At 55.3% G+C, this 14,384-nt stretch overlaps 1 protein-coding gene across 2 annotated transcripts in view; it reads right to left on the bottom strand.

The window, feature by feature from the left end:
- Positions 1–1,664: 1,664 nt before the first annotated feature.
- ZNF76 (zinc finger protein 76) overlaps positions 1,665–14,384 on the bottom strand; it is a 28,767-nt gene continuing 16,047 nt past the window's right edge. The window contains exons 3-14 of one of the 2 annotated variants that reach the window (XM_052649442.1): positions 11,380–11,460; positions 11,187–11,264; positions 9,780–9,979; positions 7,707–7,823; positions 7,293–7,368; positions 6,614–6,739; positions 6,321–6,500; positions 5,296–5,529; positions 5,039–5,202; positions 4,183–4,347; positions 3,063–3,176; positions 1,665–2,529 (exon numbers count right to left, since the gene is read on the bottom strand). In XM_052649442.1, coding sequence (XP_052505402.1) covers positions 2,425–2,529; positions 3,063–3,176; positions 4,183–4,347; positions 5,039–5,202; positions 5,296–5,529; positions 6,321–6,500; positions 6,614–6,739; positions 7,293–7,368; positions 7,707–7,823; positions 9,780–9,979; positions 11,187–11,264; positions 11,380–11,460 — 1,640 coding nt within the window. In that variant the 3' untranslated portion in view covers positions 1,665–2,424. The remainder of the gene's footprint in view (positions 2,530–3,062; positions 3,177–4,182; positions 4,348–5,038; positions 5,203–5,295; positions 5,530–6,320; positions 6,501–6,613; positions 6,740–7,292; positions 7,369–7,706; positions 7,824–9,779; positions 9,980–11,186; positions 11,265–11,379; positions 11,461–14,384) is intronic. The other variant, XM_052649443.1, reaches the window with a different exon arrangement.

Genomic DNA, 14,384 nt, shown 5'->3' on the forward strand with positions numbered 1-14,384 from the left:
ATCCGGTTTCAGGAAATGCAAACGGCAGCAGAGACCGCAGCAGGGCCCGCGGCACGGACCAAGAGCTCCACCTGCCTGCTCTCGTGGGCTCCTGCGCTGGCAGGACCCAGCCTGTTGCTCAGCGGCCCTGCTCCCTGCTTGGGACTGGGGACCAAGCCCTGGGAAGCTATGGCCCCAGCTCTGTTCAACCTAGTTCCCTGGGCCTGAGGCCCTTTGGGAGCCTCCTCAGCCCCCAAGCCTCCTGGGCCCCCAGAGGCAGCATGCTGAAGGAAAAGCGAGCCCGTCCTGACTTTGGAGTCGGACAGCAAGGGGCAGGTCCTTTACCGATCCCACACTTACCAGGTGGGAGGCTCTGGATGAACAACGTAACCTCTTCAAGCAGCTTCTCATTGGTAAAGCAGGAGAAATGCTCACCTCATAGACTGTAAAGAGGTCCGAGGATGGGTGTAAAGCTGGGTTAGGCTCTGGGTAAAGCATTTCTTTTAAGGCCGTCTAACACTACTGTGGTGGCGGGGCCCTTCCCACCACCACCAATACGAACTTGGAGGAGGAACTGGGCCAGGGCGCCTCTCTAGGTCGGGAGGACTTGGCATGTGATTGGCCGCTTCCTTATCCCCTGGCCTTGGCTCTTAACAAGGCACCCAGAGGACTGTCCCCTCTGGGGCCCAGTGGCTCTGACCCAGAGACTCTGAAGCTCATGGGGTGAGCCCCGTGGTGGGGCCCAGCTTCCAGGGCGCTGGGAGCAGGAGGGTGGGGACCTAGGACCCTCCACATCAGTGCTTCTGTTTCTTTAGACTCAGTACCTGTGAGGGCTGGTGCATACTCCTGCCACCAACAGTGGCCTTGGATGTTGAAGGTAACTGAAGCACCCCTACTCGGGGGCATGCCCCAGCACCTGTCCTTCCAAGGAGCAAGTGCAAAGGACAGTTTGCTAGGCATCTCCTAGGATGCCTGTGTTGGGGGTGGGGGGGCACATCCGTGACAGTAGAGAAGAGAGGAAAAGAGACACCTCCACCTGCAATGCCTGTGATGCTCCCAAGCAGGAGGGGTCAAAGCCACGCGTTCTCTCCATCACCTGCCTTTCCTGCATTCCACCCTTCCCGCCAGGGCTGGTCTGGTCCTACCACATACTTTTCAGGAGACTCCCCAACTGTGTCTTCGGGCTTCCACAGCATGGTCGCAGATACCTAGGTGGGTACCCCCAGAGCTGGGTATCGAAGCTGGCACTCCAGCACCAGGGCAGCAGAGCCATCAGAGATTCTGGGTGCCTCGGCAAGGGCACCCCCCGTCCGTGGGGCTCTGCTCACTTGGAGCAGTGGACTGTGGGCTGTGTGTAGAGAAGCGGTTGGGTCTGGAGGGGCTGTGATGACGTATCACAGGCAAAGTAGAAAAACAGAGTTCCTCCACCCTACTCATCTTGAGGCCTGAGATCCAACCAGAGCCTGGAAGCAGTGGTCACACTGGCCTTGTCTGGCTGCCTGGAGCCCACCTGCTCAGCTGCAGGCAGGAAGCCACCGGCCACTCCCTGGGGCTTCTCACATGAGGGCTTCCTTCCCCGGCACTCCTGGGAGGGCAGGCCCTACAGTCCGACACTGAGGCTGCGTGAGGTCTGTGCCCCTGGCACCAGGGCCCAAAGCTGAAAGGAGGGAGGAAAGACCCAGGTGGAAACTTGGAACTTTTATTAAATACTCATTCACCCATTTGCCACCACCATCCAGAGCAGGAAAAAAAATTATCAAAATGGAATTAAAAAAAATAAAACAAATTACACCCAATCCCCAGTATGTACAAGGTCGTTCCTGGCCTCTGCCACAGCTGCAGAGAGGCTGGGGAGCAGCTGGGGTGGGCGTGGGGCTGGGCACCTATCTCCAGCCATGGGCCCCTGAGTGACTCTGACTGTGGTGGCAGAAAGTCCCTGCTGCCAAGGGGCCAGACACCTCGACTGGCCTCCGGGGAGGTGTTTATTGCTGGGAGGGGCAGGGCTGGGCCCGCTCTGCCCCTACTGGGCGCAAGAGCTGTCTGACTGCTCCCAGAGTGGGCAATGACCAGTTGGGAGTAGAGGACCAGTCCCAAGAGCAGCCCCAATCGCCACCTGAGAAGGGGGATGGACCGAGGGCAGGATGGGTGTTTTCTAGAGAGGAGAGAGGGTGCTCAGCTGATTCTGGGGGGAGGACACCCCAGTGCAGCCTGCTGATCAAGCTTGTCCTCCTTAGCTCCTGAGGATGATGCACTCCCTGACTCCAGCTGCCTGGCCCTCCTTGGGGGCAGGGCTCCTGCGCCCTTCAAGCCGTTTTCTTGCTGCCTTCTTGCCCCAGAGACCTTTGTGGCCACCTGCACGTCAGCCACAGCCTGGGCCCTTGGAGGCAAGGATGCCTGTGCAGCCCGGCACCTCCTTCAGTGTGGTGTGGGACGCAGCCCTCGGGCTCAGCAGCCGCTCTCCGACTCTGCGGTCTCCAGGGTCGCCGCCCCCTGCTGCATGGCAGCGGTGGCCACGCTGATAGCCTCCTCTAAGGTCTGCTGCGCCTCCAGCTGTGGAGAAGGAAGGAGAGAGTGAGACCCTCCCTCCCAGGGCCCAGTGGTAGGGTATGTGGTCTACTTTCTTGAATGTCCTCTGCCCACCCAGTGTCACACACACCTGAGCACTCAGTAGGGCCCCAGGAAACAGGAAGTTCACTGATAGAACCCTATTAGGCTAGGCATGGTGAGGAGCCATGGAACGGTCCAGGGTCAGACAGAGCAGCTTGCTGATGGAAGGGGAATGGCAGGCTGAAATAATCATCTACTTCAGCCCCCTTATTTTCCAGATGAAGGAACAAGGACACGAAGAAATGAAGGGTTGAGACTGCAAGGCAGACTGCCATGAAATTTACCGTGAAAGTCAAACGGGGCTCCCCACCCTGCGTCAGTGAAGGAAGAGGCTGGGCCTGAGACAGGTGTGTGGATGCAGGCAGAAAGGGATCTGTCGTCTGAAATGGGCACCTTCAGACCCAAATGCTGTCCTCTTCTGGTCCTCCGAGTTCCCTGCCCTTCGCGCTTCTTTCTGCAGCCACCAGTCTCCTCACCTGCACCGCAATGTGAGTTCCGTTGGCTGTGGCCAGCAGTGCCACCTGTTGATGATGAAGGGATGCTACGCTTGAGTCGTCAGCCACCACAGTCCCAGAGGTGATGATTGTGACCTGAAATATATATTAAGAATGAGGTTTTCCAACCTACCTACATTATTCTCCCAATCCCCAATCCAAAAAAAATCCCTTCAAGCAAGGTAGCTGGGAACAACTCAGAAGGAAATGAATAAAATCACTGAGTCTGATTAATGAGCTAGCTTGGGGGATGTGGCAGTGGTGGTTTAGTCACTATGTTGTGTCCGACTCGAGACCCCATGCACTATATAACCCACTAGGCTTTTCCTTCCATGGAATTTTCCAGGCAAGAACACTGGAGTGGGTTACTATTTCCTTCTCCAGGGGATCTTTCTTCCCAACCCAGGAACTGAACCTGGGTTGGCACGCCACTCCAGTACTATTGCCTGGAAAATCCCATGGATGGAGGAGCCTGGTAGGCTGCAGTCCATGGGGTCACTAAGAGTCGGACACGACTGAGCAACTTCACTTTCACTTTTCACTCTCATGCACTGGAGAAGGAAATGGCAACCCACTCCAGTGTTCTTGCCTGGAGAATCCCAGGGACAGGGGAGCCTGGTGGGCTGCCATCTGTGGGGTCGCACAGAGTCGGACACGACTGAAGTGACTTAGCAGTAGCAGCAGCTCCTGCATTGCAGGCGGATTCTTTTACTGACTGACTACCAGGGAAGCCCTAAGTGGGGGCTGTATGTTTCTTTAACTTACAGTCAACTTAATTTATGAATTTTGAGCCTCAGAAGGACAGAGCTGTAAAAGGCCCCACAGGTAATTTAATACCCTTATTTGAAAATGGACTAAAGCTCATGGAAAAGTAACATGCAACATGCCTATGGCAGCAAGCAAGCTGTTTCTTGACTCTCAGAGCAATGTTTGTCAACAAAGAGTTGATGATGACCCAGAGGAGTTGTAGGGAAGACACTTTATCTGTGGGCGTCTTGGTCCTCCTAAGAAGGCTGGACTAATTCAGCCCGCACTGCAAAGCCTGCCCCACAGAAAGGAAGGGTGAGAGAGGAAGAACCCCAAGCAAACGGCCTGGTCGTACTGGCTGCGTCTGGGTGCCGTCAGCGCTGACCATGGCGACTGTGTGTGCGCCAGAGGTGGCAAGGTCATCGTCGTGACTGGGGATGGCGAGGGTGGTACTGCCGTGCTGGGTCACCATACTGATGGCGCTCCCCAGGGCCTGCAGGTCTTCTGGGGACAGGCTGACCTGCCAATAGGAAGGAGGAAGATGAGCTAGGAGTGGAGGGGAGGGTTGCCTGAAAGCCCCTAGGCAGGTGAACCTGCTCTTTCAGGTTTGCTTATTGGTAGACTAGAGGATTAGCTTCTTGTCACAGGGCAGAGGGATCAGGACAAGCAAGTGAAACAGGCCCTGGTTGCAGAGAGGCTACACTGGAAGAACTCTGCTGACCACGTCTGTTCACCACCACTTTGCATCAGGGCTCTGTTCCATGCAATTCAGGGTCTCTACCCAATTTCATCCTTGTCATCAACTCTGAAGTCACAGATGCACTTGACAGTGAGCGTGCAGAAAGAGGCTGGGTTATGCTGCTGGCGCGAAAGCCCAGGCTTCCAGAGGCCACACCATGCTCTGGCCCATACACCAACATGCCTCTCTGAAGGAGGACATCCAGGTGTTTCACTCGGGAAACAGGACCTGTCAGCCTTCAAGGAAAAAGGGAAACTACTAGCTGTGCTCCAGAAGCCCCAGAGACTGAGCTGGACGCACGAGCAGGCGGCCTGTGTTACAGGGAGTTGGGAGCCTCGCCCTCAGCCCTTGAGATCCACAAGGGTGAAAAAGAGAACCTGGGTGAAGATGGGGCTGTTAGAACCTGGAGCTCCCCAGGGGGGGGTGTACCAGCCAGAGGGGACCACCCCACCCCTTGCCCCCCGGCCTGTACCTGCTGGGCACCATCCTGAGTGATTAGAGCCACCTGGGGGGCCCCGTCCTCCTCGGTCACCATAGCCACTTGGGTAGGGAGGTCATCGCCCTCTTCCTTCACCTCTGACACGTAAGCAATGTGGGGCCGCTTGGGTGGCGGGCTCTCCTCGGCTGCAGAGGCGGCTGGTAAAGGAGAGCCCAGGCTGGCACCTGCCCCCAGGTGGTCACGGGGAGGCCGGCTCATCCCCACTCTCACCTCCTGCCCACAGCCCTCACCCTCGAGCTGCTGCTGCTCGTAAAGGGCCTGCTCGCTCTCCTCCGTGGCCTCCAGCTCGCCGTGGGCGCTGCGCTTGTGCATGGCCAGGGTGGAGGTCTGCCGGTAGGTCTTGCCGCAGGCGCTGCAGGTGTAGGGCTTGCAGTGTGTGTGCACCACGTGGTGCTTATACAGGCTCGAGTACTCGGTGAAGCGCTTCCCGCAGCCTGGCACCGTGCAAACGTATGGCTTCTCCCCTGGGGACACTGGGCTGTGAGGGGGGTGGGACCTGGGGCTGGCAAGGGGGAAACTAAGGGAGCAGGAGGGGCAGGGTTGGCGAAGAGAGAGCCAGAGGGAGGAAGAGCGACTGGGATCTGGGACTCTGAAGGGACAGAGCTGGGGAAGGTGGCCAGCGGCAGAGACAGAGGAAGTGAGTGTGGGACCACGGTGCCCGCAGACAAGGTGGAGAGAAGACACGGGGGTGGGCAAGGCTGAGGCTAGTACGGGGCTGGTGAGGGGCACCCGGGCCTTGTGAACAGAAGCAGCAGGAGACAGAGAGGGATGACTGATGGGGATGTGCCAGGCATGATGGCAGAGGGAGGGGACGCATGTGTCCGAGAGATGACACAGAAGCTAGACAGGGACGTAACACTGGGGGAGGGTTAGGATACACGGGAGTCACATGGACAGGGGACGACGTGAGGAGCCGAAGACATTTCACTCTGCTCTCTCCCCATTGTGCCTGACCCTGGCCTTTATCTGGGAGCTCAGCTGGAGGGGGCAGATTTCAGGTGGGTGCAGATGGGGCAGGGGGCTGACAAGGCCAGCAGTGCCCATCAGATCAGCCCCAACTGGTAATGGAGGAACTGCTCGCTCACTTCAAGTGAAAGAGCAGTTCTGGGGGCACAGCTGGAACCTCGGGACCCTGTGCCCCGCCCGCAGACCAGCCTGCAATGACCCTCTGTTGAGAAGGTGTCTCAGGTCAGAAGCCTTCGGTAGAGGGGCTAGGGCCTCAGAGGGGGAGGCCCGCGCATGCCAGCTGGCCCACCTGTGTGGATGCGCACGTGATTCTTGTAGTTGGTGGCGCTGGTGAAGCCGCGGCCACAGTGGGGCTCGGGGCAGGTGTAGGGCCGCTCGCCTGTGTGGGTGCGCACATGTACCTTGCGGATGTTAGATGTAGTGAAGGAGCGGCCACAGCCCTCGAAGGGGCACCGGAAGGGGCGTTCACCTGTGGAGACCCGCTGGGTGAGGGCGGCTCAGCAAGAGGTCCCACAGAGCGGGCTGAGCCCCCGGGCTTGGGGCCAGGTCCTAACTGGGCTGGGCGGGCAGGGCCTGGCCTACCAGTGTGGGTCCGGACGTGCTTCTGCAAGTCTCCTGAGGTCTTGAAGGCCTTGCTGCACAGCTCCTCTGGGCACTTGTATGGCTTCTCACCAGTGTGGGTGCGCATGTGGCTCTTCAGCCCATATCCTGTCCCGGGGTGGAGGGGGGCGGGAAGAGATGAGAAGAGCACTGGGCGGGGCCTTGTCTTCACCATCTGTCTTGCTAAGGCAGAGGCGCTCTCCCTTAAGATGTGCCCTGTGAGGCCCTGGGCCTCCTTTGGCACAAAGCGCCCGTGTCTGCCTCCGTCCTGCCGCTGCCTGGGCAGAGAAGTGGGGCTGGGTCAGCGGTCCCTGCTCCCTGCCCTGTCCAGGGCCAGCTGGCGCCATTCGAGAACCCGTGGAAGAGGAGATCCAGAGAACCTATGACCTCAGGGCCCCAACTGAGAGGGAAAATGAAGTCCAGAGGGAGGCAAGCCCTGCAACCACTGGCACCCACACTGGTCTGTGTCAGGGCTGCTTCTTGCCTCCATGACAGGGCCTCCTGCAGTTGACAGTGCCCTGCAGCTGGAGCACTAAGACAGCAGTTTTTTCTGGAAGGCAGCCTGGGGCTTGGCTCCCTTGAGGGAACATTCAGAGCTAACCTAGAGCCCTCTATCCTCAGCTGGAAGCAGTCCACCTTGGTCTCCATCCAGGTAGGTTACCTGTGGCAAAGGCCTTTCCGCAGCTGGGGAAATCACACCTGTATGGACGGTCACCGGTATGAGCTCTCTCATGCACCTGTGAGGACAAGCAACCATGTCATTCAGAGGGGAGAGGGTATGAATGGGCTCTTCGGTTTCTTTAGGGCCCAGAGTATCAGCATCGGCCACCTCCTTTATTTTGCTTCCTCTTCAGCGGAGATGCCCCCTCCAGGGAGCCTTCCGTGATTCTCTTCCCTCCTGCACTCTTCACGTGTGTCACAGGCCCCTGTACTGACATTCCTGTACACTCATCTCTTCCTTCCAGGAAGCAATGAGCAACTTGAGGTCAGGGACCAGTTGCAGTCAAAGCAGGAAGGCAGGATTACAGCCTGCTGGGAAGACGACAAGGCTAAGAGCTCTTTGCAGCCACCTTACCTTTAAGTGATGCGCGGTGGTATAGAGACGCCCACAGCCCTTGTAGCCACAGCGGAATGCTCTGTCCCCAACCTGTTGTCCTTTGCCATTATGAGGAGCCTGGCTCTCATGCAGAACCTGAGGGAAAAAAATCTTGGGGTCCCTATGTGTATTCTCCTCAAAGAAGGAAGGGAAGAGGTGGGACACAGGGACCAGCTGGCAGCTTAAGACCCAATAAACAGGGTTAAACCTACCAAGGGGGAAAAGCACAACCTGGGTGATCGATCTAGACAGATGGAACAGACACTGAGCCTGCTGCAGAAGGAACAGGGCTGCCAGTGGAGTCACCACCAGCTCTGATGGACAGAGACGACTAAATGTCACTGGGGCTCTGACATCTTGGGGAGAAAGGGCATCTCTTAGACGGGCAGGTAAGGTGCGGGCAGGAGTGGTCGCAATGGCCACACTTGAGCTGGGCTGAGGGCCAGCTGCCCTCCTTCTGACCGTGGAGGCTGCTGCTCTGGACACGTTTATCCTCTGACGGGAAGAGATTCCCTCCTCCCTGGGGAAACCTGTGTTTGGAAGGGGCACTGCCAAGGGGCTGGCTATGGGGACAAGCTCACCTCGGCTCCCCAGAAGCGAGGTGGCCCCAACCAACAAAGTGCACAGGTGCCCAGGGCAGGGGCCTGTGAGTCCCACCCGAAGCCCAGTTCTACCTGCAGCACCCGGCTGCTGACAAGCCCTTCTTTTCCCTCTCTCCTGCCAAAAACCATTCCACACCAGCCTCTGGCTTCAGGGAGCCTTACTGTTGTGCTTTCCTGGGCAGAGTCCTGCTGGAACTGTCCCTTAGCCTTTGTTTTTGGGACACTGTGGCCCTCCCAGGAGCTCTTGAAACTGAACTCTGGAAGGCGTGGTGAGCAGGAGTCAAAGGAGGGAGGCCAAATCCACAGCGGGTCTGTCTAGTCAGCTCCAGGTCAAGGGGTCAGGCAGCTGACAAAGTTTCCCGGACACTCGAGTAGCTGGTGGGTGGCAGGAGAGGGTCACAGGTGGCTGGGCCTGCTCGGCAGGCGAACCCAGTCAAGCGTTCAGATTTCACTCCCATGTCCCACTGGTTCTTGAGGGAATCAAAACTTCAGGGCTGGAAGTGACTCTCTGAGATCATCTGGCCCCAACTCATACGAGATGGGAACAAATTGAGGCCTCGGAGGGGAGTGACTGAGGCAGCACACGGCAGAGGCAGAGCCCGCACAGATTTCAGGGCTCACAATTAAAGCTTGGTTGTCTTTCCAACAGCAGTAAGCTTCTAAAATACACCTTACAGAATGGGGGTGGGAGTGGGCATAGCCCAGAAGGGCCTACTGCAAAGTTTTGTAGTGTCGAAAAGACACAAGGACTTCCTCTTCTCTTCTACGATATAGCTATACTAGTTTAATTATAAAAACAACTCCCCCAGTCCCTGGGTAAAATGCGCACTTCAGGAAGCCCTGCCACATCCACCCTGAGGCGCTGCAGTTCGGCCGGGGAGGGAGGACCCTGGTCTGGAAGGCTCTCAGATCTCTGAACCGGTTTCCTGTACAGGCAGGACCATGGCCCCAGCAGAGAGAGCCTAGACTGACTAATGTTTGGAAAGCCAAGATCCCTTCTCTTTGCAGCTGAGCTACTGTGCAAGCCCTGGGTTCCAAGAATCCCAGCTGCTCCGCTACATCTGCTCTCGTCACTGCCTACTGAGGTTATTTTCCCAAATGACTTAATGAGTCGCAGAGAAGAAATAAACACAAGAACATCTGACCTCAGAGGACTGGAAAACTAATAAAAGTCGCTGGCAAAGGTTTTCTCAGACAGTGCAGCCAAAGTGAAGCTGGGCCTAAGTTCCCACCGTATGGGTATCACTGTTTCTTACAGCTGCCTTCCCTCTGCAGAAACACATAAACAAGCGGGAGTGTACACAGCTGTTGGCGGCCCCACTCGGGCTGTGACGCTTGCCCAAGAAGATGACCCGTGAGAGATGAGTCGGGGGAGCTGGGCTGGGGGTCGCAGGGAGTAGCCCTGGCCATGTGCAGGCACAGGACTAACCCTGTCGTCTAGAGAGCTCACCTTGCTGGTGTACTGCTCCAGGGCCACCACTGTGTCCGCGCCGAAGCCCTCATCATCCTCTGTGGCCAGGTCCTCCAGCCCCACCTCTGTCTGCACGGCCAGGATGGCGCCGTCTGATGGCACAGCCACGGGGTGGTGAATGTAGGCGGTGGAGCCATCTTCCAGCTGCACGGCTTCCAGGGCACTGGGGTCATAGCCCTCTGCAGGGAACATGCAGTTAGCCCAGAAGCTGCACAAGGGCAAGAGATGCGGCTGGGACCTGGGCGTTGAGGTAAGGAGAGGTACATATACCGAGGAGGGTCTTAGCCTCGGGTTTCTCCTGCTCCCTCACCTTGGTGGTCCGCTCTGGGTGGCCCTCCCTCCGGGGCCACCTCTCCTAAGGATGAGGTCCTCTACGGAGTACTGACTGGGAACGCACAAGCTCGGTGAGGACCTGAGAGGACCATCATCTTGGCCGAGACGACCATAAGAACCTCCTGACTGGTGGCCCCTTACCCCGCCTAGTTCCCTCCAGGCAGCACAGCATTGCAGGACACACGTGTGGTCTCGTTACCTGACAGCCTAAGCAGTTCAACCATGTCCATTGGCCTCAGGATAAAAACCCAAACCCTTATTCTGCAGCCCCAGTGCTCTTGCCCCTGTCTTCTCTGCTTGGCTTCACCTCACCCACTCTGCCCTCCCCTTCAGGACTCAAGCTCCTGGCAGTTCCATGAATGTGCCCTTCTTTCTCCCTGCCCACCTCCACCCCCGTTTCCAGGTCACAGATGCTGTTCCTTCTGTCTGGAGTACTGAACCCTTCTTGCCATTGCTCTTTCCCAGCTAGGCCCACTCCATCCTCCAGCTCCCAGCCCAAGCGTCACTTTCTCAGAAAAGCCCTCCCTGAGTCTGAACCCCATTTGCAGTGATCAGTTCATGATGATTCATTTCAAGCCCTTTCCCCCACTAGACTCTAGGAGAGCAGGGACTATGTCCAACCCTGTTCTCTTTTGTATACACCACACCTAGTGCCTGGCATGCAGTAATTGCTCAAAAAACTACTTGTAGAAGAAATAAACCATTATTCTTCAGTACCTTAAAAGCTTCATTCTTAAAAAATGTGACTTAAGTGTGTCATCCTGGTTTTGGATATTACTGGATCATATTTACAGCCTTAACACTTTGTGGCTGTGCTGGAGCCAGAGCCGCCAGGCCCAGGCCATGGACTCCCATGCTCAGGCTCCTAGGGGCAGAAGCAGCTGCTCCTGCGGTCCACGCCAGGAAAGGCAGGGGTGCCTGCTAATCCAGGTGAGTGTGGGGCCCACAGCTCCATGTCTCTGCCCCAGCTCCCAGGGTGCACAATGCTATCCCCCAACCACAGCCAGTTCTGCCTCCCTTCCTTCTCACCAGTCATGAGGACTGTGACCCCACCTTTGGGTGTGCGGTGTATGTAGGCCATGCTGCCATCTTCCAGCTGCACGGGTTGTCCATCCTCAAAGGAAAGAGGTTCTGTAATGAGAGCAATGCCTGCCTTTCTCTGGAGCATGGGGTCAGGGAGCAGGGCTCCTTCAGCGGAGGCTGCCTGGCCTCCCCATGTGGCAGGGGTGTCCTGGGATGCCCTCACCTTTCTGCACTGTCACTTGGTGAATGTACGCAGTGGTCCCATCCTCGAGCTGGATCACTTGCCCCTCGAGAAGCTTGTCTCCTGTGGGGGCAGAAATGGAGAGAAGGGGGCCAGGCCCAGAAGAGGGCTGAGGAACACTTGCCTGCTTTAGTAGAGGCCTTTTGGAGGCATAGTCTGCATGTCTAAGCACAGCTTAGACATTCTCCATGTTACCTCACTCCCTGCCTCCCAGGTCTGGGCCTCAGAGGTACCGAGGTAGAGACATCCTGCCATGAAGAACCCTAAGCTCCCACAAGATTCCCCTTCTGTCACTCACAGGAGGAGCAACTTCATTTATTATTCTACCCATGCCAAAGCAGGGCCTTCCAACCTGGCAGTAAGCTGCTGAGATTGAGCGAAACAGCAAACAAAGGATTCCCTGAAATCTGGTAAGGCCCCAAATGGATCCAAATTCAGACCTGACTCAAATTAACTAAATCAAAATATGTTCCCCTGTCTCCTACTGTGGCAGTATGCCAAGACCAAGACCCTCTGATAAGGCAATATAACTTACAGGTTAAAAGCAATGGGCTCTGGGGCTTCCTTGGTGGCTCAATGGTAAAGAATCCCTCTGCCAATGCAGGAGAAACAGGTTTGATCCCTGGTCCAGGAAGATCCCATGTGCCATGGAGCAACTAAGCCCGTGTGTCCCAACTACTGAGCCTGTGCTGTAGAGCCAGGAGCCACAAACGAGCCCACATGCAGCAGCTGCTGAAGCCTGAGTGCCCTAGAGCCCTGCGACAGGCGAAGCCACTGCAACCAGAGAGTTGTCCCCACTCGCTGCAGCCAGAGAAGAGCCTGTGGGGCAACAGACGCCCAGCACAGCACGCCCCACCCACACAAAAAGGCAAAGGGCTCTACAGCCAGTCCAGACCTCCTGGGTCTGAATTTCAGCTCTACCTCTTAACAGCTGTGTGATCTTAGACAACTTATTTAACTTCTCTGTGCCTCCGTTTCCTCTCCTAAGAGCAAAAGGCTCTTAGATTTAGAATTAGAATTATATAGGCCTCTCCTTATGTCCAGGGAGTTTGAAAGGGAGAAGGGGTAAAGGAAGGGAGAAAGGGAAGAAGGGAGACTGAAGACTCAATGTCAAGTGGTTTCTTTGTTCATTTACTTACAAGTTTCAAGACCAGACAGTTACTTCTGGCTCACCTCTGCTGATGTCTACCCCTCAGAAGAATTTTCAAACTTGTCCCCAAACTCAGTTTTCTTGGGTCTGTAACTAACAGTTCTACAACCCAGCCAGAGTAGGTAAGGCGGGGACAAAGGTAGGAAGTAGGAGAGAAATGCAGCTGAGACGAGGGGAAACCAACCCCCTCTTCCCTCCTGCCCAGCAAGCAGCAGGCTGCCCTGTCAAGGACACTAGTACTTGGGGATCTGAGAGTATCAGCGGAGCTTCTGCTAGGAAAGTGGGTGCTGCTGCAAGACAGGAAACAACATGCTGAGAAGAGTCATTAAGGGAAAATTCTCAACCTAGAACTTCTCCTAACAAGCAGAGATGACAATAGGGAGAGGCATGAGGTGCTGGTGGTGGGGAGAAAAGCTGACTGTCAGGGCCCTCATACCCCACTGCAGAGATGACTGTAGGTTCTGTTTTGCCTGGAATGGTCCCAGTGCCTTTATTCAGAGCATGTTCTTCCACTCTCCAAAGTGTCAGCTTTGAATAACACATTTCATGCTTACCCTGTTTATAGGTAAGTCTCCTAACATTTTAGGGCTTCTGGCTGATTAAGCTGGGCCCAGAGAGAGCTGCCTGCTGACAGAGATGAAAGTACACTGGTTGAGAGCATCAAAGGAGCTCACCTGCAAGAGAGCTGCCTTTCAGAACAGTGAAGTTCTGGTTCCTCAAGGACAGCTCGTACTCTAAGCAGTATGAAATCTGTTGGGTGTGAGTGTGTGTGTGCATGCATGTAAGGACACACTATAGCACCATGGAGGAAGAAGAGAACAGAGCCAGGAAGAGTGACAAGAGAAAGATATAAATGGGGAGGTCAGAGAGGTAAAGAAATCATCCAGACATAAGAAGGAAAGACATAAGAAAAGAGAGTAGCTTTCCAAGGCCAAGCACAGCCAGTTTTTTTTTTTTTTTCATTCATTCAACCATTAATTCGTAACAGAAGACTGAGCCAAGGGGAATACCCAGGTCCATAGAGTAAACGCAGCCCGATCGACAGGTCCTGAATTCTTCCATCCCGCTGAGACTGCTGTGAGAGGGCAAAGACCTCTGATGGGAAGGCTGCAGGCTTCACAAGTGTTCTAGAGAAGTCCATTCTCAAGAAAACAAAGCCAGCCAGCTCCACACGTCATCATATGGAAAGAGCCTATTGATGCTATTAAGGAGCCTCTTTGTTGTCATCAGGAAGCAGCCGATTTAAAATGAAATCAACAATTTATAAGCTTGGGACCTGAAATACATTTTGATAATGTGTTGAAATGAAGGAGGGCAATGTTGCAATGACAGTGGAAAAATGAGGATGGCGGTGCTCACAGAGTGCAGGAAAGGCGAAATAAAGAGAAGCAACGAGGCGCTGTTTGGCCGGTGCTGTCCAAGAAAGACGCGCATGCCATCTGGCCTGCCTGAAAATGCTGGCGAAAAGAAGGAGCTTGTCAGGACAGGGAGTGTCCTGGCCAGAAGGCCCTGCTCTTCAACAATGCTCTGTTCTGACTCCATGCCCCCTTGAATTTAAGTTCCTTGAGAATTTGAATTTCAGGTACATCTGAACTGCAGATAAACAGTGAAGTGGTTTGTTTTTTTAGTACTTGGTGTTACTATGTTATTGCTTTTAGTATTTAATCTTATGTTTATACATAGCTTTCTCATGCAGTATTTGGAACATACTAACACTACAAAATTATTCACTGTTTATCTGTAATTAAAATTTAACTATGTGCCCTGTACATTTTTTCTGGTCATCCTAGTGGGGCCCCCTACCCTGAACCTAAAGAGTATGTTGTACAGGCTTGGA

This window comes from Budorcas taxicolor, chromosome 11 (genome assembly GCF_023091745.1).
Source record: "Budorcas taxicolor isolate Tak-1 chromosome 11, Takin1.1, whole genome shotgun sequence".
Lineage (NCBI taxonomy): Eukaryota > Metazoa > Chordata > Mammalia > Artiodactyla > Bovidae > Budorcas > Budorcas taxicolor.